Source organism: Vitis riparia, chromosome 8 (genome assembly GCF_004353265.1).
Source record: "Vitis riparia cultivar Riparia Gloire de Montpellier isolate 1030 chromosome 8, EGFV_Vit.rip_1.0, whole genome shotgun sequence".
Classification (NCBI taxonomy): Eukaryota; Viridiplantae; Streptophyta; class Magnoliopsida; order Vitales; family Vitaceae; genus Vitis; species Vitis riparia.
Genome location: NC_048438.1, coordinates 14,323,307 through 14,348,954, shown reverse-complemented (window position 1 = coordinate 14,348,954; position 25,648 = coordinate 14,323,307). Strand labels below are relative to the sequence as shown.

At 36.6% G+C, this 25,648-nt stretch overlaps 2 protein-coding genes across 2 annotated transcripts; one reads left to right on the top strand and one right to left on the bottom strand.

Annotated features, from left to right (window-relative positions):
- Positions 1 to 3,190: 3,190 nt before the first annotated feature.
- Positions 3,191 to 18,584, top strand: LOC117920507 (probable DNA helicase MCM8). The gene is made up of 17 exons (XM_034838086.1): positions 3,191 to 4,062; positions 6,007 to 6,147; positions 6,241 to 6,361; positions 6,474 to 6,696; positions 6,816 to 6,979; positions 8,943 to 9,206; positions 13,609 to 13,704; positions 13,863 to 14,015; positions 14,952 to 15,022; positions 15,104 to 15,222; positions 15,675 to 15,804; positions 16,516 to 16,567; positions 16,649 to 16,811; positions 16,903 to 17,077; positions 17,618 to 17,788; positions 17,878 to 17,991; positions 18,137 to 18,584. The coding sequence occupies exons 1-17, from the start codon at positions 3,889 to 3,891 to the stop codon at positions 18,158 to 18,160; spliced, it is 2,355 nt and encodes a 784-aa protein (XP_034693977.1). The 5' UTR covers positions 3,191 to 3,888; the 3' UTR covers positions 18,161 to 18,584.
- LOC117920508 (pentatricopeptide repeat-containing protein At3g09650, chloroplastic) lies at positions 18,534 to 21,097 on the bottom strand. The gene has a single exon (XM_034838087.1). It carries the CDS (start codon positions 20,945 to 20,947, stop codon positions 18,701 to 18,703), a length of 2,247 nt encoding a protein of 748 aa, XP_034693978.1. The 5' UTR covers positions 20,948 to 21,097; the 3' UTR covers positions 18,534 to 18,700.
- Positions 21,098 to 25,648: the final 4,551 nt, after the last annotated feature.

The window sequence follows — 25,648 nt, the reverse complement described above, 5'->3', positions numbered from 1 at the left end:
GTTTGTATTGATATTGTGCACAATGCCTTTTGTGTACGCGCTTATACAATTGGTAGAAAGAAAACCTCATTCGTCAGCAAGCTAGATAATGGATATTTGAATAATAAAAGGTTGTTGGGAGAAAACACTGAAACATCCACTTCATGCAACATGTAATTAACCACTATTTATCTTCATAAGTTCTTAGTCTTGATGTTATATAATTTTTTCTCTTTAAAATACTAACTTTGCTTAATTTTATTATAACATATTTCTTAAATCCAAGGTTTCAATACAGACATGGAGTTGGTAGTGATCTCAAACTACTCCAAGCAATCCATGACGTTTTTGCGAAACTAGACCCAACTGCTGAATCGCTTAGTCAATTTGGAAATGAGATAAACTAAAAATATTTTATTCATCAATTTATTTGAACGTTTACTAAAAATATTATATTCACATATTGAATATTGAATATATAGCTTGTATTTTTTCAAGATGCAAAAAAAGGATTTGGTGATCAAGCAACAGTTGTTGCAAGGTTAAACATGGTTCGTGGTGAGTACCATTTCTTAATAGAAAACTAAATTGATTATCATTATTGTAAATTTCACAACATAAGTATTTATATAATTATGAATTTGGTTGTAGTTGGATGGTAGTTCATGTATGGAAACCTTACACTGACATTGAGGAAGTTGACCATCAAAGTTCTTTTACAAACTGCATCATCTTTTGCCGATCAAAGAAATTGGAACACATTCCTCTCATTCACATGAAGCAACGAAATCGTTAGCTTACCCTCGACTACAACAATTAGTTTTTTGTTATTACAATATGAAGCTGAAGCTGCGTGATATGAAGACATAAAATGATAAGAGTTGCTGAGAAAGATTACCTTGATCTCCTTGACATTTCAGCTGAGATGGGTGAAGAAGAGGATAATCAATTTTTCCAATGGGTTAGGCCTCTATAGTTGGATGATGAAATAAAAAATCCTAATCCACGAATTGTCGCTCATGCTCGATAATTTGGCGTTGATGTTGACCAAGTATTGTCTAAAGAAGTTCATAGTGAGAGTTTTAGCAAAGACACTGATGATTCATTTGAGGCAGCATTGAATGCCCATATTTTGGTTGACTCCGCAAGTGTTGGGCAAAGTAGTAAACCTAGTGTTGTTGGTACTTTTGCTTTTGGTTACGATGGTTCAAGATGTGGAACTGATGATGGAGGTGATAATGCAGGAGAAGATGTTGGGCAACAACAATAAAGTCAATATCCAATGAGCCCATTCACTTGTGAAGATGATTTCACACACTTTACCTAGGATGTAGACCATGGCTTTAAAAGAGCTGGTTCAGACATATGAAGTATTAGAAAGCCGTATAGAGGAAGAGAACGGATGATGACACCACCATTTAATGAGTAGTTATTTTCAGCTAGTTTTGAGTCTATGAGTATAGGGACTCAATTTAGTGACTCATCTAATGAGGCTAACGTTTACCCTTCTTATGTGATGTGTTATGGTCAACCTTCAAGTTCAATAGATGAAGAGTATGGTATGCCTAGTCATTCTCCTTTTGCACAAATGTCATACGACTCATATCACGTTTGATATCAGATGCAAGGAGGATTTGACACAAGCACATGGGTGAACCTAGAGTATCCCATCCAAGAAGCAGTGGGCAAGACTCGAGGGATCTATGCATGACATTTTCAAATTTTTAATCAATAGTATTGAGGCTCATTGACTTGGTACCAATATTGTCTCCAATAACAAGATGAGATTCCTTCATTTATCAATTTCATTGAACCACATCAGTCATCATTTTGGTACTAAAGGGTCGCTATAATATAATATGCACAAATTATTGATATATAATAATATCAAATCTTTAATCTAATTTCATAATGAGTGTATACTTACAAAATTTACATTTTTGTATCGATCGACACGAAATAATTAAATTTAATATTGCAAATCATATATACATATATCAATTTCTTCAACAAAACAACTTTAAAATATTTATTATACTTTTAAATTCGTTTATAAGAGTTTTTTTCTTATATTTCCATGACTTTTGATCAATTTTTGGCTTATCGATATTTTGTGTCAAAATATCCACTGATATATCCATAAAATCGAAGTACCAATATATCCATCATTACCGATATTTTTATCCTTGCTTATAAAATAGTATACTCACCTCAAAAAAATGGTGTATCGAAAAGGAAAAATAGAATCATTCTCAACATAGTAAGAAGCTTGGTAGCAAAAAGGGAACATTCCAAAGAGTTTTTGGCCTAGAGTCAATAAATTGGGGCATTCATGTGTTGAATAGAAGTCCTACTTTTTCTACACTTAAGGAAGCTGGGAGTGGGAGGAAACCAACAATAGACCACTTTAGAATTTTTGACTGCCTTGCTTATGCACATGTTCTAGACAATAATTAATATTTTATTTTATTTAAGTTGTGGAAGCTCTGATCAAGTTGAACGAGTCTTTAGGCATTTGTTTAGTGGGTGAAGTTGTAGCTTTATTGTTTTATAAAATCACTTTCATTTTGCTATTTTTTAAGGAGTAACGTTAGTGGTTAAAGTAGTGGGTGAATGGTTTGTTTTTTATTTTCCTTTACATGTAATGCCTATTCATAGGCTGCTATGTATCATTTAAAAAAATAACAGCTTTATGCATTTTCCTTCTCCTTCCTTCTATTTTGTTGTAGTCCTTTGCTTTACGTCAGTTTGGTAACAATAAACCACTCCTAGCAACTGTGGGTGTGGGTTTCCTTTGTTTGGGTGGGAAGTTGGTGGAGAGGGGTGTGGATGACCGCTTAGCCTGTTTGATTTTCTGTTTGAAGTCTTTAGAGGTTTAGGACGTTTATGTACTATTTACTTTTTATTGTGTCTTATTTTTAGCTGGTTTATCTCAATGCAAAAGGTGAAGTTTTTAATTCTTTCGTATCAATTTTTTTCTCGCAGGTTGGTAGAAAAGGATCTCTCATGACAGCCCAAGTCGGAATAGGGCTCTGCAAGAGCTCTCCCTCAACCCATGCATGCGTGTGAAACTTGCAATTTACAAGCTATTGGTCCTTGATTATGTCTGAAATCCCTACAATCAACTGAAAGTAGGAACTGAATTTGAGATGACACGCTTCACGTTTTTTATGCCATACAATGGACTTTGTTTTATCCTTTTTGCTCGGTTATTCTGTAGCCATCATCAAACGTTCGAGAGTTTTCATTTTATCTTTCTTTTGCTCTTCCATCAAAAATCAGCCAGAGCAGGACATAAAATCCCCCACTCAACTCTGCCTAATGCTGGTGTTTCGAAAATCTAAGCTGAGAGCTCAAGCCCTCTTATTTCTAGGTTTTTTTGGAATCTAGTGTTGTAAGGCAGACTGCTGAAGAAAAGAGGTACTGCGGCTGCTTCTTGTCAAGAGAAAGGAAAGGCAGACGGTTTATTTGGCCGACCCTTCTTAGTTCTCACTCAGCCAGCCAGTGATTAGTGAAACAAAAACGATGCGTTTTAAAATCTTCGCGGAAACCAAGACGGCACTGTGACACTTGAAAATGAAGAATTGAAATATATGACAAGACGAAACGGTGAAACCGATCGGTGCGTTTTATTACACGGGATGCTAAAACGGTGACAATAAAGCGTTTTTGAAAGCCCCAAAACTGCGCGTTTTCTGCACGCGATCGCCATGGCGCTGAAAGAATGCGCGTTTGGACATCAGATGATCCGCGTGGCCAAAAAAAGTACCAATACGACGTCGTTTAGCCTATTAATGGGCGGTTGTCTTCTCCGCATTATAAATTTGTTGTTCTTCTTTTCTCCCGCCAAATAAACAGACCTATTTTCGAAAACGTTGCTGAGGAGGATCTTCTAAGAGAGAGATCGGAATGTACGGAGAGACCATGAGCGCCAAGTGCCGATTCACCGACACCGACATTACTAAGGTCTTGGCCACTTACTTCCCCGAAATCCAATTGTCGGCCAACGACCCTCGCCTCCACGTCACTTCTCAACTCATTCACTTCTTTTCTTCCCCATCCGCCCAACAATTCGTTTCGCAGGTCTCTCTTTTTCTATGTATGTTTCATTTGTTTCCCAGGAAATTCAAGGAAAGAGAGAAGAAAGCTTGGAATCTTGCGAATCTACTTCGATTCCAGTTTATTATAACATGAAAATTTTAACAATTTTCTTTCCTTTTGTTTCTTGAAAATTGAAGTAGTATTAGGGATTTTGTCATTTTGATGCTTATGAGGCACAGCTATCAGTCATTTGTGGGTTATATGTTGTTTAATGGTTGGATTGGGGTTTGATTTTGTTAAATTTGTGAAAATGCCTGGCGTGCCATTGACGTGGGTGAGGATTTGAAATCTGACTGTACACATTTTGTGTGATATATTATGAGAAACAAAAATTGATTGTACTGCTGCAATTGTGGATTCAAACTCCGTGAGTTTATTGTTGTGCTAGAGACTAGGTGGGATCTGTTCCATACAGTGATGCTATGCTTTTAACTGGTTTAACCACCTAAATTTTATGCCTAAAAACGTAATTCAGTCAATGAGAAATTCTATGGAAATTAAGAAATGCAATTGAGATCTTGAATTTATTGACTTTTGTTCAGTTTCTTTCCATTTTCTTTCAAGTACCAGGATAATTCATTGGCTTTGAACTATTTATCCTTTTTAGAACTCAATTCTGTAACCTGGTGAATGTTTTGGATCTCAAAACCCTGAGGTTGGGGAACATGAGAAAAACATTGATTTATTAATTCTTGCCCCAAAAAAAGTTAATTAGAAAGATCCCCACTAGCCCACCTAGGGCAGCGTTGAATTCGTGTGGTTAAGAATGAGATTGTTTTTGGCTTTCAGGGCTTTTCACTGGCATTTCTTGCAACATCTTGTAGTGAATTTTCTGGGTGGGCTAACATTTCTTTGAGAAACCACTATATCATGTGGGAAAAACTCTCAACTTTTGTGGTTTGAAGCAAGAAGTTAACTGATATGCCACATGCCCTAGGGTCGATGGAACACATCAAGTTTGGACCCATAACCGCTGACTCCTAGTCGTAACTTGCCTCCATGTTTTGGGTTCAGTGTATTTATGATCTCCGTATGATGGGATTCACTATGGCCTATCCCTAGGTAGTCCTTTCAACCTGGCGGCACTCTCTAGCTCTGGTCTGGGTTGTTCTATCCTCAGGTCACCCATTCCTTGACCTGGGGTAGAATCTACTTATGTGTGTACCAGGGGGAGACTGTACAATGCATGGGCATGAAAGTAAATTTGTTATGGGCTAAATTTATTTTTCGAAAGCTTGGAAAACTGCAGAAACCTTGTTACAAATGCCTATGTCTATAAAAGATAACTTGGAAAACTACAAATTCCATTAAGAAGCTTAGAGCTTAGGGTTGTCCTCAATGTTTGTTCTAGCATATCTCTATGTAAACAAACCAACAACGAATCAAAATATAAACAAACTCTCTGGCTAACTAAGGTTAACTAACTCTCTGGCTAGAGTAACTAATTGAATTATGCCCTAGATGTGCAATGAGTACTAATATTCTTTTCACATAATAACCATCACATCTTCCATGTATCCTACCAAGCAATTTGATAACCATCCTTCTCCATTAGAAATAAACAAACTTGACTGTCAACATTTGTAGCTTGGATATGATGACCTTGCTACCCTTTCACATATATAATGCTCAAACAATCCATGAAACACACAAAATTTAGTTCATGAATGAGGTTGCTACTAGCTCTTTAGGCATTAAGAAATATTCCCAAAGCATCAAGAGTGAAGATAGATGGAAGATGTCAAGTTACTGATAGGATCTTGTGTGATCTTTCTTGAATAAGTAAGAGCATATATTATGAGACAAGAATGTTCATCACTTGCCAATCAATTGAATTGCTAATTGTAGTGGGATGTCTGGCATTTTTAGCTTATTTTAGAATTTTTTTCAGTGATTTCAGAAAGTTGATTTCTAAATAATGAACAGGTCAAGAGTGATGATGACATCTTCTCTTTGTCGCTTGACTTCAAACAATTTCATAAGATATGCGACCTTGAGGACTTTTATGCAACTTTAGATACAAAACCTAAAGAAGCTTTATTATGTATGAGTGCTGCAGTTCACAAGGTACACAATAACAATGAGGCAATTATCCCTGAAGTTCCATGTATTCTTGGGTATTCCTTTTTTGCTGTGATATCAATTACCTTTCTTTTATAGCAGGTTTTATTGACCAACTGGGATGACAATAGGTTGGAGGATGGTGTGAAGATAAATATCCGTCTGCACAACCACCCTGAAACTATGATTGCTTTGAAGAACCTAAAATCAGCATATATTGGTAAATTCATGATTGAAAATTAAGTTATAGTTTTTTTATTAATTGTGATATACCAGGCCAAAGCAATAAATGTTGAGGAACAGAATTACTGATATCTTTGGTGACATGGCAGATAAACTTGTATCTGTACGTGGTACAGTAGTAAAAGCTAGCACGGTCAAGCCTCTAGTTGTACAGATGACTTTTGCCTGTGTTAAGTGTCAAACCAATATTTTACGTATTTTTCATGATGGAAAATTTTCACCACCATCCGTTTGCACCTTACATGGGTGCAAGAGCAGAACTTTTACTCCAATAAGATCCACTGCTCAACCCATAGATTTTCAGAAAATAAGGCAAGCACTCAACAATCTTTGACTTCAATATTATGCATCTTCCTTTCATTTTAAGTTCCTCATCAATGGGGAAAAAAGAAATCTGTTTTTTTATTTTTTATAAACTTTTATTTTTCCAGACTACAGGAGATACTAAAGTCTGAAAATCATGAAGAAGGCCGGGTGCCTCGAACAGTAGAGTGTGAATTGACTGAAGATCTTGTTGATGCATGCATTCCTGGAGATGTGGTCACTGTTACTGGAATTATAAGGCAAATCAATAATTACATGGATATCGGTGGAGGTAAAGCAAATGAATTCTTTGATACAGGGATTTCAATTCACAACTATTTATAGAATGAAATCCATATGTATCCCTGGTCGTCAGCATATTCATCCTACCATGCATTTCTAAAATAACACAACCGACATTTCTTATATGTTTAGGAATACTGATAATAAAATGCTTGTTGTGCAGTGTAAAAAAAATTTGCACTGAAAGAGGAACAAAAAGAACAATTTCTGTTGCTAGCATCCTTATGTTTGGCCTGTTTGCATGATCTCACCTTTGTAATTTCAGGTTCTGTTTGTGATATTGGTTCTTTTGCCATAAATATATGCGGTTTTATGAATTTATTAAATGCTTTTAAATTTTATTTTAATATTATATATTACACTTTCTTGTAATGTCAGATTGATTGTCAGAGCTTTATTGTGTGTGTCAGTGTATGTGTGGGGAGGGATTTGGTTTGGTGTTTATTCATCAATATGGAGGCAGCCTTAGTTGTGTGGCCCAATATCGCCTTTGAACCAAAAAAGAAAAGATCTTATATTGAGACATGAATAAGTCCAAATCATTGTTGAACAACTTGTTTGCCTTGTCAATGACTTGAGGAGTAACCGAGTAACACATTTTAGTTAATACAATAATAAAATAAGAAAAACTGGACCTTGTGAGAGATTGATAATAAAGTCTCACAGTCTCACAGTTGTTAGTTGTAGTTTCTCATTCAGCTTCATAAAATTAAAGGGATACTTAGTTTTGTTGCAGTTATGAGGGAACCGCCCTGTGGTTTGGAATATGTTTTGAAGGGATACATATTCATCTACAATAAACAAAAAATATACTATAAAAATCTTGAAACTTTTCAACCTAACACAATTGAGATTTCTTTCTTCTCCTTTGGTTCTCCATGAAATGATTATAGATCAACAGACAAGCATTCTACCACGACCATTCCACTATGACAGGAAGATTTGAATTAATATGAGAAATTTAGGGTTAGGTGCAGCTTTTGTGAAGATAACCAGTCCATAAAGCATTATATGAAAACTATATATTGTGTAAGGATACTTGCCTCTTTGAAGCAAAGATGGTTGATCACCTTCTTCTTCACTGTGCAAAGACTTGGGTTTTTTGGAATCTTCTTTTCTCCCTCTTTGGTGTGTCTTGGATTCTTTCTTGTTCAGTGAAGGAAACTCTTCTTGGGTTAGCATGGGTTGTTTGTGGGTAAAGCTTGTAAAAAGGCTTGGCAAGCGGCCCCCTTATGTATATTTTGGACGAAGGAAAGGAATTTGTTAGCGTTTGGCAATGAGGAGCTTTTGCTCCGAAGATTGAAAAATTCTTTTGTATGTAACCTATGGTCTTGGTCTAGGGTGTCTGTAGATTTGAGCCATTTTCTCTTTTAAGCTTCATTGATTGGTTATGCTTTAAGTAAGGACAAGTGATGTTTTTTGTTTCTATCCCTCCACCTTTGGTTTGAGCCTTTTGGCTTCTTTTGTATACTTCTTGTATACTTTGAGGGCACTGTTTTTGGTGTCCCCTCTTTTCTTTATACACAACTTTTCTTTACTTATCAAAAAAAAGTATATTGTGTAAGGATACTATGGAATTTGAGATAGCATGTTAGAGGGTTCCTGTAATATGATATCCACTTTAACTCTATTTATCTTATCACAATTAGATCATTTTCGTTCTTTATGTCTAGGGAGCTGAATTTAAACCTTGTTCCACTTTTCTATAGCTTGAAATTTTATCCTGGTAGAGAGCATGGCTTATCTCACAAGTCAATACAAAGTATAGGGCGACCTTAAAATTAATTTTAGCGGATACATTAGTTGTTTAGTAATTTTACCACGAAGTATAGGATGTTACCAACAATACGTCCACCATTATTAATAACAGAAAATATATTTATGTTGTAATTGTGGAACTATTTCCCTCAACTCATGCCAGCTGCAGCTTCAAGCAATTTCAAATATTGCAGGAAAATCAAAAAACAAGAACCAAGGATTGTTCTATTTGTACCTAGAAGCAGTTTCAATCAAAAATTCCAAGTCGCAGTATATATCTGAGGATTTGCAAGATTCTAATGCTGATTCTAGAGCTACAGAGCTGTTAGATTTATTCTCATTTTCTCCAAGAGATTTGGAATTCATTGTTAAGTTCTCAGAGGAACATGGTTCAGACAGATTTCGACAAATACTACAATCAATTTGCCCTTCCATTTATGGACATGAGCTTGTCAAAGGTGAGTTATACCATAATATCTCCTTCATGTTAAACCATCTCCTCAAGTTATGCTTTAACTATTTCTATGTATGGTTTCTTCACCTATAAGTTGTTTGGTTTGCTTGTAGATTCATTGGTAACTAATGATCATGCTATGTGGAGTTGCTCTTACCCTATTTCCCCATATTGTTAACTCACTAGCTAAACACACACACACACACACACAATGATGCTAAGTAATTCTAAAATAGCTAGATTGTCAACATCACTCCCTATACAATGTAATGTCAGGGGCAAGTGCTGTTTCATGAAGCCTAAAGTATCAGGAGAGTTCATTGTGAATTATGAGCAACAGCAGAAAAAAATATGCATAACCTCTTTACCATGTCAGATGCATTGGTGAAGCATAATCTGCTATAGTGTGGTTGGCCCATGGCTAATTGATAGGTTCATTTATATTGCAATGGAGGGAGGTGATGCTAGGAAATGGAAGCAACCCCCTCTACTGTATATAACAACATAGGTGATATTTACGTTTCACCAACTATAGTGCTAAAACTTAGAAGTAATATTATGGAATTGAAAGAGAGAAATGATTGAGCAAACATTTAGACAATAAGGCATTAGTATCATTTAACCAATTGATTCCATCTAAGTGTAAACATCTTGATTATGATGATGTGGGACAAAGGCCTCATGTGGTGGCACCTTGCACCCATGAATGCCTATGGCATGTGAGACAACATGCCATGATGAAGACAAGGTGAATAGTGAGGGTGCTTGAGAGGCTTAGTAGCAGATTGGTGCATAGGGATGAGTGTTATGGGCATCGGGCATTGGCTTGGTGGTGGCAGCATGCATATGTGCCCATACAAGGCACCTTATGGGTGGCTCGACTAAACAAAAATTCAATTGTGAGATTTCATTGCGTTGAGATTTTTCCTTCAAAGTGCATGTACTAAGTGGGAGTTTACTTATAGAGGAATATTTTTCAGGATTTTCTATAATTAAAGAAAATATATTATGTCTATGGAAGCACCTATGATTCTCTTTCTATCAAAATGGAAAAGGTTTAAAAAGCTCTTTAAAGAAGGGGAGGAAGGTGACTCTGATGAGGATGAATCTCCAAGATATACATCAAGAAAGAGAGTTAGTATTAGTTACAATTAAATAAGATTAGTATTACTTGGAATTAAATTAGGATTATTATTTGTTGAAGTTAAATTAAGAGTGACTAATTAGGTTATAGGAGAATTAAAATTAGACACATAATAGGTTATTATAATTCTAATAAACTTTGGATTTCTTAGAGAAGCTTATAAATAAGGCTAATTAATGTAAAACCAAAGTAATGGATTGGTGATTAATAATATTATATTTTTTTGGCAAGTATTGCAATTTTCAAAAGTCAATGTTGTTCGTGCTATTCAAATCGCTCTAGTTTTTCTTCCTTTTCTTTCTTAGCTTTGTCATTCTCATTAGAATGTGATGAGAATCCATTAATTTTCTTCTAGGTGAAACTCCTAGAAGGCCTTAGTGAGATTTTAAGGTTTCTCATTCTTCTCTTCGTATATTTTTTCTCAATGTTTTTTATTTTATTTTTTCTCTACTATGAACTTTATCCCTTGTTCCTCTTCTTAAACCCTAAAAGATAAAAACCCTAGCCCACCTATTTGATTGTAGGCTACTATCCTAGGGTTGTCCTACATCAAAATCTTTCTAAGGGTCATGATAAAAGGTGGGTGGCAATGGGTATGCTACTTCAAAGGCATGACAATGGAGCCTTGGGCATGAGAAAGGTGTAATGGTGAGCCTTGTAAGCACACATGCATGGGCATATTACCATGAGTATGATGCAATTGATGGGCACAATGCCATGTGCTGCAGCTATAACACATGACATGGGCTATGCATGCTTCAAAAGGAAGAAATTAACAATGTTGGCAAACATTTGCGAACAATATAACAAATATAAGATATGGGCTGAGAAGGAAGCTTGGCACACATAGGCCAAGTTGTAGCAAGGATGTGAGCTAAGAATGGGCTTGGTTGGTACATATCGGCCTGCCTATACAATCAGTGGGCTGAGTATCGCATGTGGGCTCAACATAGTGCAACACTTGGCATTGGCGAGGAACCAAGCAAAGGTTGTTAACACAACAAGAACATGACAAGCATAAGGATGCAAAACCTTGGTGTTGAGGGAAGCCCAAGCAACGGACTACTAGAGCATCAAAGAAATGACACTTGGCATGTGGATTGAAAGACATCTGACATGAGACACATAGCAGGTTGCTACGCTTGCAGGACAAATGACACAAGCCAAGCTATTCTCTACAACAATGGAGCTGATGGCATGCAATAGGGCAATAAGGCAAGTGGACTGTTGAGCATGGAATGCAATCTCCTATGACCAATGACAATGGCTGAAGTTTTGTATTGTGTGTTTGTTGCTTGTACATCTTGTGAGGCTTGTAAAGGGTTGACATAGGGGGCTTTTAAGTACCACACAACACAAAAAATATGGGGGGTGAACGAAGTGTTTGTGATATGATTGAAGCTATTCTTTGCCTAAGCAATTGATTGGAAGTGTTAAGCAAGAAGAAAAACCTTCATATAACATTTTTTCCAATTAGAAAAAATACAATGGGTATTGTGAAGGGAGAAAATGTCATATTCTAGAGAATTAAGGAGTGTGAGCCAGTCCTAGATATTTTGATGTGATTAGGAACGTCTAAGATGGAGCAATAACTAGTGCAGGAACAATCAGCAAGGCAAGTAAATTCCTGTCAGTCTTATGTTTTTTCATTATCTTCATATGGCCTTTTTTTCCTAAGTGCTCATTTTGTATGGATTTTAGTTTAATGTTTCTATTTGGAGGTGTGGTTATTGGCAAGAAGTTATTGAATTCATCATTTGATCTCATAATAAATTAATAGTTGCTCTTGCTATTCATCCTAGAGCCTTGACCATTGTACAAGAACGTGCAATAGGAGTAACCCATTATCTCTTGGGTGGAATTGCCACAATGTGGGTATTCTTAGTAAGGATTATTATAGTAGGATAATGGCTGGGAGGACTTCAAAGACATGACATTAAGATTTCCAAGGTTTGGCAAGGGTTAGCTCAAGACCCCACTACTTATTGTATTTGGTTTGGTGGTGCTATTGCACATGACTTTGAAAGTCATGATGATATTACTTAGGAGTGCATTTATCATAAATTTTTTGCTCCTTATTTTGGGCAATTAGCACTAATTTTTCTGTGGACTTCTAGAAATTTGTTTCATGTAGCTTGGCAAGGAAATTTCGAATGCATGTAAGACCTATTGCTCATGCAATTTGGAATCCTCATTTTGGTCAACCAGCTGTCGAAGCTTTTACACGAGTGGGTGCTTTGGACCAGTGAATATGCTTACATCAAGAGCTAGCATCGATAGTTTTTTTTACCCTCGTAATGATTATGCATGAACTTATCATGCTGCATGTCCTAACCTATAACTAGAACTGTTAAACATTTAATAAATATGTTTGTTAGCCTGATGTACTTAGTTGGCTGATAACTTGACAACTTAAAACTTTTTTTATTGAAGTGGTAACTTAATATGGTATTAGAGTTCTACTTTATATAGGTTTCAAGTTCAAGTTTCTTCACTGTTGATTTACTTATCTATTTTTCTGTGTTTCATTATTTCCCTCTCCACATGCAACCAAACTGCAGGTGAGGGAGGGTGGTACCTTAATGTGCATTTTTGGCCAGTTGTGTAGCATCTTAAGCTTTTGGGCTAAATTGGCATTTCAACAATGTTCTTTAACTCTAATCTTGTACTTATACCTCTCTTCAAAAAGTGAAAGAGGTTGTGTGCCAATCCCTATAAATTAATTGCTCATTGAGTTGTTAAACAAAGAAGTCCACTAGTTCCGTACATTCCTCCATCTGATTCTGCTCACTGCTTATTTTTGTGCTTGTGCACAAGTAGAAATTTTCCTTATTAAGTTTCTTGGTTAGCTTATGTTGTTATGTGCACTGTCAGAAGTTCTATGAACTTAGGTTTTTTCTTTGATAGGTGGCTTTTTCTTTTGGCCCCACTAGGACTTGAGCTTGGAACTTCCCACATCCCCACCATAACCCTTACCATTGAGAGCTTAATAAATCCAGAAGCTTTTTGATTCTATGCCTAGGATGTGATGATTCTGCACTTCTCATTCACTAATTCTAGTTCTGTACTTCTGTTTGTTTATGCTGGTTGTATGTGCAATGACATCCAAGATTATTCAAATATGAAGCAATGTAAAAGAACATATGATTAAATATAAATCTCCCTCCTTTCTCTGGTTATTGGATTATTTCCTTGATGAACCTGGAATCTGAAGTTGATTGTTAGTCTGGTTCACTCATGTGGTTATTTTGTTTCTCAACAGCGGGAATAACATTAGCACTGTTTGGAGGTGTCCAAAAGTATTCAACGGATAAGAACAAGGTCCCTGTCAGAGGAGACATCCATATCATAGTTGTTGGTATGCATAAGTCTTCTCTTGCTCATATAATGGTGCTAACCTTAACAATTATTCTACTTTCTATGTTAGTGAGAGTGAAAACTATCTTACATTTCATTCAACTGGAAGTCAATGTTATGCTAAGATGAGCTTGAAAAATGCTAATGTCATATCATTAGGTGATCCTGGACTCGGTAAAAGCCAACTACTGCAAGCAGCAGCTGCCATTTCTCCACGTGGCATTTATGTGTGTGGCAATGCTACAACCAATGCTGGGCTTACTGTAGCTGTTGTGAAGGATCCTATGACAAGTGACTATGCTTTTGAGGCTGGTACTTGTTTCCCTCCTCCTCCCTCCCTCCCTCCCTCTCTCTCTCAATTATCTAATACTATTTTTGCTATCTTTAATGGTTTACCTGTAATTGATGTCATGATTGATGGATAAAACTTCCACATGTATTTCAGCAAACTTGAAAAATCATAAGAATACTGGAAAATGAAATCTATTTCTCGTTCTTCAAATTGTCTTCCTTTTTTGGATAAGTAACAAGAAACTATAGCAATAAATTATCTCAGATGGGTTTCATTTTCCCAATTATGGGGATGACAACTTCCAATATAATTTTTCTCTTTGCAAGAGGCTGTACAATGAATTGTTAATAGATCAACAAAGTTTTCTCATTGTGAACCATATTATGCTCCATGGTATTAATGGGTTAGAGCAGCACCAATTCTTGGGATGTGTATTTGGCTGCAGAAGGCATATTTGACTGTTGTGACCCATGAAGGTTGACTCCAGTTTTAAAAATATAGCTTTGAGTGGAAGTCCCCAAGACTTGCTCTCTAACATTATAACATCTTCAAACCTCTCTAACATCATAACATCCACAAATTTTCAATTTAAATACTACTGTTATGGCTTGAAAAATTGTACAAAATACTAACAAATGCAATAAGAAGGAATTTGAAGTACACAATTCCAAAGATCATGAATTGCAAATTTCTGTCATGGATATGAAAAAAATCGATAATATGACATCTTATCTTTGTGCTAGCCTGGTTCTCATTTAGCTATTAAGGGGTTTGATCCGTTATAGAAAAAATGGAACTTGTAAGTTGAGATTTTCTTGGGACTCATGAGTAATGCATTATTTGATGATCATGAAGCTTGCATTCCATGTCAGCTTTTAAAGTTTACATGTCGTTTTGCACATGCATGGAAATATTCAGCTTTTACCCTCTTAAGCAACAATTATATTTCCAAACAGGTGCCATGGTGCTTGCTGATCGTGGATTATGCTGTATTGATGAGTTTGACAAAATGTCAGCAGAACATCAGGTTTGGCCTGACTAATCATTGATGTATTGTTTGACCTCTAATTGTCAAGACCACACATTTCTAATTTTGAGTTTACCTCAGGCTCTTCTAGAAGCCATGGAGCAACAGTGTGTCTCTGTTGCAAAGGCTGGACTTGTGGCAAGTTTATCAGCACGAACTTCTGTCTTAGCAGCGGCAAATCCTGTTGGTGGTCATTATAAGTAATTTTCCCGATGTTTCTAACTTCAGTATTTGCCTTCTCTATCAACTCTGATGATATAATCATTGGTGCATTAGAAGTGGTTTTCCTTGTTGGACCATAATGATGAAACCAACTTATATTTGTTGGAGTTGTTAAATAATATTACATACTGTAGACTCCAGGGACTTTTGTTTGATCTGTGAAATTTGTCTTTTTCCTTGTTATACCATCATTTATTTCAGTTCCTTTTATGCAAAAAGAAAAAAAATTGTTTTCTTTGTATTTTGATATTATGATGTTTCAGACAAACCATTTTCTGAAGGATTTGCACTTAATAAATTTATTCTAAGTCTTGTAGATGAGCAGATTTAGAATCATAACCATTCCTGAATGATTATTATTTATTTATTTATTTTTATTCATCATATAGGCTCCTTCATAAATACTCATTAAATTATATTCAAATTGCAGCCGTGCAAAAACTGTGAATGAAAATTTGAAAATGAGTGCTGCTCTTCTTTCACGGTTTGATTTGGTTTTCATATTACTTGATAAACCTGATGAGCTACTGGATAAGCGAGTCTCCGAGCATATTATGTCAGTAAGTTACCTGTCTGGCCACTTCATATTCTTGCATGCTTATGAGTGAATCACATTCAAGACAACTTATTTAGAGGTTGATGAATATATGTCATGCCAAATATTTTATCTTCAGCCTAGACATGAGGAGTTTTTGCCTGTTTGATAAAGTTTATGCAGAAAACCTGACATACAGCCATAATGACATTTTGGATTTGGAAATCCTATGCCTCTGCTCTCATTCAAAACTTGAGAATTAATTTAAGATAATATCATGAGCAAATAATAATGGAAATAAAAGTGAATTGAAAGGGGAAAATGCAATTCATCTTAGAAAAGCAAACAGTTGTTAGCATGTAGAAGTTTCCTGCAATTTTATTTACAACATTGAAATATTTTCAAACATTTGTGATAATGGGATATACATGATGGAATTGGGTCATTATGCTTGATGAAAATGATGGGAAATAATTTCAGTTTTCAAGAATAGGAGAACTTGGCGATGATACTTCAATTTTGCCCTCATTTCACAAGGGCAGTAATTAGAATCTGCCATCCACTATTCAACCTAGGGATTCCTTGTGCCAGTTGATTCTAGCTGCTCATTTGGACAATGAAATTAAGTTCCCTTTTGGTGTCTCTGGGACCATACATATGATTTTTAAATGATGCCCAGGGTTCTGTGTTTATTTAAAAGATATGACAAAATATGATTCAGGTGTTTCTCTTGCAGCTTCATGCTGGATGTGGAGAAAATTCACCAGCTGCAAAAAGGCCATGTAGAGGTGGTATTTTCTACTTGTTAATCAGTTAAATTTTACCAATGGAGGATTTTCTTTAACAAGATATGCCTTTTAATTTGCAAGATATTGCTGCTCACACTGTTGGAGACGTAGATATGAATGCAAAAAGTGGTTCTTTAGTTTCTAGGTTGAGACTTGACCCAAAAAAGGACATGGATTTTGTTCCATTGCCTGCTCCACTTCTTCGCAAATATATTGCTTATGCACGAACTTTTGTCTTTCCGAGGTGATTGTCCATTATTTCTGCCTAGCAAAATTTTCATGTTTGCAATTTTGACTTGACAACAATTGCTAATATTATCTTTCTGTTTTATCAGAATGTCGAAACCAGCAGCAGAAATACTACAGAAGTTTTACTTACGACTAAGAGACCATAGTACATCAGCAGATGGTACGCCAATAACTGCAAGGCAACTGGAAAGTTTAGTGAGGCTGGCTGAAGCTCGAGCCAGGCTGGACTTGAGAGAAGAAATAACAGCCCAGGATGCTTTGGTAAGTTCATCTGGTAGAGAGGATAGCTCACTAAAGGTTAACACTTATTGGTCCCAATAATAATGATAACCATCTGTCTAGTTCAGTTCTATTAAAATAGCAGCACTAGCCTCAGAAGCTGGATTTATTTCAAAAGGCTTGCAATTTACCAACTTAGCTGGTATATGCCAGATCAAGTTGAACCCTGAGGTGGACTCAAAAGGGTCTTGAAAAACTTTTATAGGTGCAAATAGTCTCATATCTTGAAAGAAGAATACAGTCACTTACGCATGAGGAACACACACACACAAATATGATCTCTTGTTTTACTTGACGTAGGAGCAACACACAGAAATAGCATCTCTTGTCTTACTCGACCTTGGCATGCCTCTTTTTCTTGTAGCTTGGTAAGCTGAGATATATTCTGTGGCCTCAAGGTTGTGGCCTACAACTGCTATTTGATCCAGCTACAAGCATGACCATTGGCATTCACCAACTCCTTTGAAGTTTACAGAACCAAAACTTGTTCATGAACTTTCTAAGCTTTACATCATTTTGCAGGATGTTGTTGAGATAATGAAGGAATCACTGTATGACAAGTACGTTGATGAGCATGGTTTTGTGGATTTTGGTCGGAGTGGGGGAATGAGTCAGCAGAAAGAAGCAAAACGATTTTTAGGTGCCTTGCATAAACAAACAGAGTTGAAGAAAAAAGATTGCTTTTCAATTTCCGTATGCAGCCACACTTTTCTCTCATTTTGAGCCATAACGTCATGCCCCTTAATATCCAGTCATTGACATTTTTTATTCTTGTTTTTCAGGAAATATACAATTTAGCAGATAGAATTGGATTAAGAGTTCCGGATATTGACATGTTTGTGGATAATTTAAACACTGTTGGTTATCTACTCAAGAAGGGCCCTAAGACGTATCAGGTAATGTGATTTCACAAACACTAAAACCCTAGATACGGAACTATGGGCATTAAAAATTTAGGACTCTTTATGATTAAAACAAAATGACAATATATTCTTGGCTCATGCAGCCTCGTTCACCTACAAACTGATATCTTTTGTACAGGTAATATCTGCGTCTCATTCATGAAGTCTATCATCTGGGTCAAGGGACTAAAATTGTGCAGCATTAAAGAGGTCAAGTTTTCTCCTTTCCAACATTTCTTCTCCTCAGGTATATCATACTATGCATTATGAATGGCTTCGCTGAATGTCCCATGTTGTGAACTTCTGCATGTTCAAATTGCTCTGAAATTTCCAGCCACTACCGACTGTAAAATATTGGGTATATCAACTATACGTTTACAGATTGGATATAGTATAAATAATGGTAGTCAGAGACAAGTAATGTTATATATGCTAGATTTATAATTCTAAACAAAATCCCAGAGTGAATCTCCTGCTTTTCATTTTCAGAGATCTGTAGATTAGTCAAAAAGTTCTGATTGTAATCTGCAGAGATCTATAGATAAGTTGATAAGTTCTATAACAGTGAAACCCACTTATACATTAAACGAGTATGTTACAATTGTAATACAAGCCTTATAATCTTCTGATCCATAAATGTATTGGATTTCCCTTTTTGCTAAATCTGCTCCCTTCCTGTGGAATGCCATCACAGACCAGACAGTTAAACAGAATCTGAACCATAATCATCTCCATCAATAGGTTCAAGCCGCCATTCACTCCCATAATATGAATTAGGTAAGCCCAACCAGAATTTGAAGGCTTCAGCTGCTCTCTTCCTCTCGCTCCTTCGGTCCTGCCTGGCCTTTGAGGCATGCTTGCTTGTAAACATCCTTGAGTGCATCTCCACATAGATTCTAGTATATTTACTCTTGTTTGGTGGAATCCCATTCTCTTCCATGCAAGCCACTATCTCCAAAGCCTTCCTAAAGAATGCAGCCCTCACACAGATATCAGCCAGAGTATCTAATAGCCCTTCGTCAGGCTTCAATGGTGGGGGAGAAGATTTAGAATTTTCTCCTTCCTCCTTCACAACACACCTCTCCTTCACTTCATTCCAAAGCAAAAGTGCTTCTCCTGGCTTTCTAGCTAATGCAATCCCATTTGCAAGACTTCCATAAGTAGCAACATTAGGGTAAAATCCATTCTCTCTCATCCTCTGAACTGTTTTTTTTGCTTCTTCGACCAGTCCCAGTCTACAATGAGCTTCAACCAACATATTCCAAGCTACCAAATCAACTTTCACTCGTGGGTCTCTGAGCATCTCGTCAAATACCTTGTTTGCTAGCTTTGGTTGACCAGACAAGGCAAAAGCTTTCATTAAAGTGGTGTAACTGATCTTGGTAGGAGCAATTCCTCTTGCTCGCATCTCATTAAAGTAGGCAAGAGCCCCGGCACTGTCATCAACTAGTATACATCCATCAATTAAGGTATTATAAGAAACCACATCAGGCACAATCCCTTCATCATCGACCATCTCATGAACCAGCTCTTTCGCCTTGTCTATTTGCAACTGCTCGCAATAACCCTTGAGAAGAATATTATAGGTGACCCGATTTGCAGGTACTCCAATCCTTGTCATTTCAGCAAGCACCTGCCTAGCTCGGTCCATTGAACCTGCTTTGACAAGTGCAGAAACAACAGTCGTGTATGTAACGTGGTCAGGGTGGCTGGTGCTATCATCCTGATGCCGCATTGCCTCAAGCATTCTGACGGTATCAGTAACACGTCCTTCCTTCATGTAACCTTTCATTAAGGTTGTGTAAATCCTAGAGTCAGGAGCATACGCTTTAGGTAACAATGGGGGCTCTGAGTTATTGTGTTCAACAGAATTAGGAAGCAATTTATCAAAGATATATCCCTCATTATTACCGGGGTTCTCAGAATTCACGTCTCTAAGAATCTTGCATAGATCTTGCCGCCCTTCCCTCATTGCTTGAACCAGTTTCTCCGCAGTCTCCAAATCACCAAAACCAACATAAGCCGCAACAAGAGAATGCAAAGTGGTCATACACAATTGAATCCCCTTGTTAAGAATCCTCTCCAGAACAAAGACAAGCAGATCTTTTCTATCAACTCTAGCACAAAGCTTGATCATAACATTATAAGTCAAAACATCAGGCTCCGCACCTAACTGAGTCATTTCTTCAAACACCTGTAAGAACCTTTTGGTGTCGCCCAAATTGGCGCAAGCATTCAGCACGGCGTTGTAAGCAGCCGTGTCTGGCCGAGAGTCCGCAACTAATGTAGCGTCAGTAAACCTGCGGATCCGTCGGGTCACCGAATCAAACAGCTTTAGGGCTTCGAGCGGGCCGTCATCACCTGAAGCGGCAAGGCGGCTTACCACAGCGCTCCATGCCTTCACGTGGGGAAGATAGCCGGAGCGAAGCATGGATTTGATGAGGGAGGCAGCATAAAGGGTGTGGCCGGCCTTGGCAGCGGAGACGGCGAGGAGGCCGAGGGAGTTGGCGTCGAGGCGGTGGAGCTGGCGCTCATTGCGGAGGCGTTGGATGATGGACTGGGCACGGGTGAGGGCTTGATGGGTGTTTTGGTAGGACAATTGAGAGACCAAGCGGCTAAGGCAGGTGGGGCTGGGAAGCTGTGTGCACTGGACGTAAGTTAGCCAGGCCTCTTCGGTCTTTCTTTGACGGAGGAGTGTTAGGAGTGTCTGATTGAGCGAGTGGTGAGGTGTGGTTGCGGCGGTGGTAGTGGTGAAGGAGACGCTTGTGGGGTTAGTGTGATCGGCAGTGCCCTGCACGAGCACCACAAATTGGCGTGGGGGTTTGGCGGTAAAGGTTGTGATGATGGTGGAGGAAGGCAATGGAGAGACCCGATGGAGGGGAGTTAGAGTTTGGAGTATAGGGAATGGACTTGAGGTTGATGAAGGTGGTGGTGGTTTAGCAGTGTTCATGACTGCCCATTAGGGGGAAGGGAGTGAGTGGGAGCTTTGTTTGAATTTGATGATATGAGAAAATGCTTCCAGGGCTTTGGGTGGAAGTGGGGTGTACTACGTCGAGTAAATTGTGTCCTCTTGTTTGTCGTCACATCCTTCTTGGATTATTGCCATTGCGGACACTAAATACTATATGCTTTTGGGGTGTTTTTTCTTATAATTTAAGTATTTTCCATTAAAAGAAAGAGGTCCAATGAAACTAGAAGGGAAAGAGGTCCTTGAGCATCGTGCATAGAGTCACGGAATCCCACTTATTCTAAGATCTTGGAACAGATGGAGAGAGGGCTCTAGGTGGTGGTTTGTTTCGTTAAATACCACTTATTCTAAGATCTTGGAACAGATATGAAGCCTAATGAATTCCGATGACCTCAACCCATAAGAGATTAAGTTGATGTAATGACTCTTTTTTTTTTTTACTCTATATGATTAAAAAAAAAAAGATATTTATTATAACTGAAGTAATGAATGTCACCACATTAATTATAATAAATGTTAATTAAGTATTATTTATGACTTCTATTAATACTCATTAATGGAAACCATTAATGTTGTTTATGAGTTTCATTAATATTCATTAATGAGAATATTAATGAAAGTCATTTAGAAAACCTATAAAAGAATTTCTCATCCCCTGTAATATGTATCCCTAAGCAAGAAAGAAATTTCTTACTTTCTCTCATTCTCTTTGTTATTCATTCTCTCAACTTTCTCAACTCTCTTATCTGATTTCTTCTTCCCTATTATATATCAAAGTAAGATATATTTCATCTCTACTACTTTGATTTGCATTATATTTGTCCTTATTTTACAACAAGTTATCAGTACGAATTGCTCTGACGGTAATTCTCGTATCTTAAATTTGAAGTTATTTATATAGAATAAAATTTTACATATTTATATTATTGTTGATTTGTTTTGTTACATATTGTTAAAAGTTATAAACAAATTATTTGATTTTGTTTATAATCAAAGTTATACCAACGCTATCAAGTTATTATAATTGATTCTAATAATATTGTTTTGTCATATATATGAAGTTATTTGACAATGTCGAATATCACAAAACTCGAATTTATGACACTTGACATTTCGAGAAAGAACTATTTATATTGGATCTTTGATGCTGAAATACATCTTGATGCAATGAACCTTGAAGCTATGATCAAAGAAGGAAATCAAGCATCCCTACAGGATCATGTAAAAGCATTGATTTTCCTTCACCATCACCTCCATGAAGGTTTAAAAAATGAGTATCTTACGGTAAAAAACCCTTTTACTTTATGGAGTAATTTGAAGGAAATATATGACCACCAAAAAATTGTGATTCTCCCAAAAGCTCAATATGATTGGATGCACCTAAGGTTGCAAGATTTTAAAACTATTAGTGAATACAATTCCACACTTTTTAAAATCAGTTCTCAATTAAAGCTGTGTGGAGAAAAAAATCACAGAAGAAGACATGTTAGAGAAAATTTTACTATGTTTCATGCATCGAATGTGCTATTGTAATAGCAATATCGAGAGCGTAGATTTACAAAATATTCTGAATTAATATCATGTCTTCTTTTTGCTGAACAAAATAGTGAGCTTTTGATGAGAAATCACCAGTCTCGTCCAACTGGATCTGAACCATTCCCTCAAGTGAATGCAATATCATCCCAAACTCGTGGACATGGACGAGGACGAGGACGAGGACAAGGACATAGTTGTGGAAGAAATCCTCGATACCATAGTTCTTATAGTAATAATTCTCAGAAAATGAAAGCATCATTGCACCACCAGAAGTGGAACAATACTGAGGCAAAACAAGAAAATGGGAAGCGTTTACAAGATAAACTTCCTAAAAACCATGAGAATAATTGTTATAGATGTGGTATGAAGGGACATTGGTCGTGTACCTGTTGTATGCCCAAATATTTGGTCGATCTTTACCAAGTATCAATAAAAGCAAAAGGAAAAGAAATAGAGATGAACTTTATCGATGGTGATGGATTAGATCTAACCTACTATGACATTGATTTCTTTGGAAGTCCCAATGAAAAAACAGACCATTTGATAAATGATGAGGAAATTAACATTGATTGATGTTACTTTATATATGAAATAATATATTATTATGTCTTATATTTATATTTGATTTTCTTTTGTTATTTACATTATGCCTTCTTTTTTGTAGTTATATCTGAAATCCATGTGTTATTTGGTCTCAAGATGAATGAGGATGATGTATGTCTCATAGACTGTGCAACGACGCACACAATTCTTCAAGATAAAAGATATTTCCTCGAATTGACATTAATAAAAGCTAATGTAAGTACCATATCTGATACTACAAACTTAGTTAAAGGCTCTGGAAGAGCAAATATAATGTTGCCAAATGGCACTAGATTCCATATAAATGATGCTTTATATTCTAGCAAATCCAGAAGAAATTTGCTCAATTTTAAAGATATCCGCATAAATGGATATTATATTGAAACTATGAATGAAGATAATGTAGAATACCTTTACATTACTTCCATTATATCTGGTCAGAAGCTTATAATGGAAAAACTTCCGGCTTTCTCATTTGGGTTGTATCATACAACTATAAAGCCTATTGAATCATATGTTGTCGTGAACCAAAAGTTCAACGACTTAAAAGTTTTTGTCTTTTGGCATGACAGGCTAGGTCACCCAAGGTCTTCAATGATGCGTCGAATAATCGAACACTCACATGGGCATCCACTAAAGAACCAGAAGATTCTTTTGCCCAATGAATATTCATGTGTTGCCTGTTCACAAGGTAAATTGATAGTCAAACCATCTTTTACTAAAGTCATATCTGAGTCACTAGTCTTTTTAGAAAGAATACATGGGGACATATGTGGGCCTATCCATCCATCATGTGGACCATTATGTTATTTTATGATCTTAATAGATGTTTCTACTAGGTGGTCACATGTTTGTCTTCTTTCTACACGTAACATTGCCTTTGCTAGACTTCTTGCACAAATAATCAAACTACGAGCACAATTTCCAGATTATCCAATTAAGACAATACATTTTGATAATGCTGGCGAATTTACTTCTCAAACGTTCATTGACTATTGCATATTAGTAGGGATAATATTAAGCATCTTGTTGCTCATACTCATACCCAAAATGGTTTCGCAGAATCCTTCATCAAACGTCTCTAATTAATAGTTCGACCATTACTAATGAAAACCAAATTACCTACTTCCGCCTGGGGACATGCTATTATGCATGTTGCAGCTATAGTCCGTATTCGACCTACAACTTACCATGAATACTCTCCTTCACAACTTGTGCTTGGAAAACAACCAAATATCTCTCACTTACGAATCTTTGGTTGTACAATATATGTACCAATTGCACCTACACAACATACTTAAAATGGGTCCCCAACGAAGACTTGGGATTTATGTAGATTTTGATTCTCCATCTATCATAAGATATCTTGAACCTTTGATAAGTGATGTTTTTACAGCCCGCTTTGCGGATTGTTATTTTAATGAGTGTTTTCCCATCATTAAGGGGAGAAAAGTCAATTCCTGAAAAACGACAAGAAATTAGTTTGAAGGCATCTATTATGACCCATCTTGATCCTGGTACAAATCAATGTGAACTAGAAGTTCAAATGATCATTCATTTGCAAAATTTTGCAAATCAATTACCAGATGCATTCATTGATACAAAGAAAGTGACAAAGTCACATATCCCGACTGCAAATACTCTAACACGGATTGATGTTCCTATAGGACAGTTAACAAATGAATCTAAGATACGCCTGAAGCATGGTAGACCTGTCAGCTCAGGACGTAACTCCTCGGAAGAGAAGAACCCAAGAAAAACTTAGCACTCTAGAAGAAGCCATCAAAATGATTGATCAGTTTAAAATTGATAAATTTATAGCCCTAATAGAGGCACAAATAATGCAGAAAGCCCCTAAAGAGGCACATATTGAATGAGAAGCCCCTGAAGAGGTACAGGTACCTGAAAATTGTGAGATCTCGATAAGTTATATACACACGGGAAAAAAATGAGATCAAAATAATATTGTTATTAACAATATTTTTAATTTCCAAGTGACCTTTGATATCATAAGAAATGAAGAAGATCTCGAACCACGAAATGTGGAAGAATGTCGACATAGAAATGATTGGCCAAAATGGAAAGAAGCTATATAGGCAGAGTTAAACTCATTAACAAAACGAGAAGTTTTTGGACCTATAGTCCAAACACTTGAAGATGCAAAGTCTGTTGGGTACAAATGGATATTTGTACGAAAGTGCAATAAGAATAATGAGATCATAAGATATAAAACGCGATTAGTAGGACAAGATTTCTCGCGGAAACCTGGTATTGACTACGAGGAAACATATTCTCTCGTCATGGACGTAATCACATTTTGTTTCTTAATTAGTTTGGCAGTCTCAGAAGGACTGGATATGCATCTCATGGATGTTATTACAACATATTTATACAGATCCATGGATAATGATATATACATGAAAATCCTTGAATGATTTAAATTGCATAAAACAAATAGTATAAAGCCTTGTAGCATGTACTCAATCAAGTTACAATAATTCTTGTATGAATTAAAGCAATTTGGACGCATGTGGTACAATCGCCTTAGCGAATACTTGCTAAAAG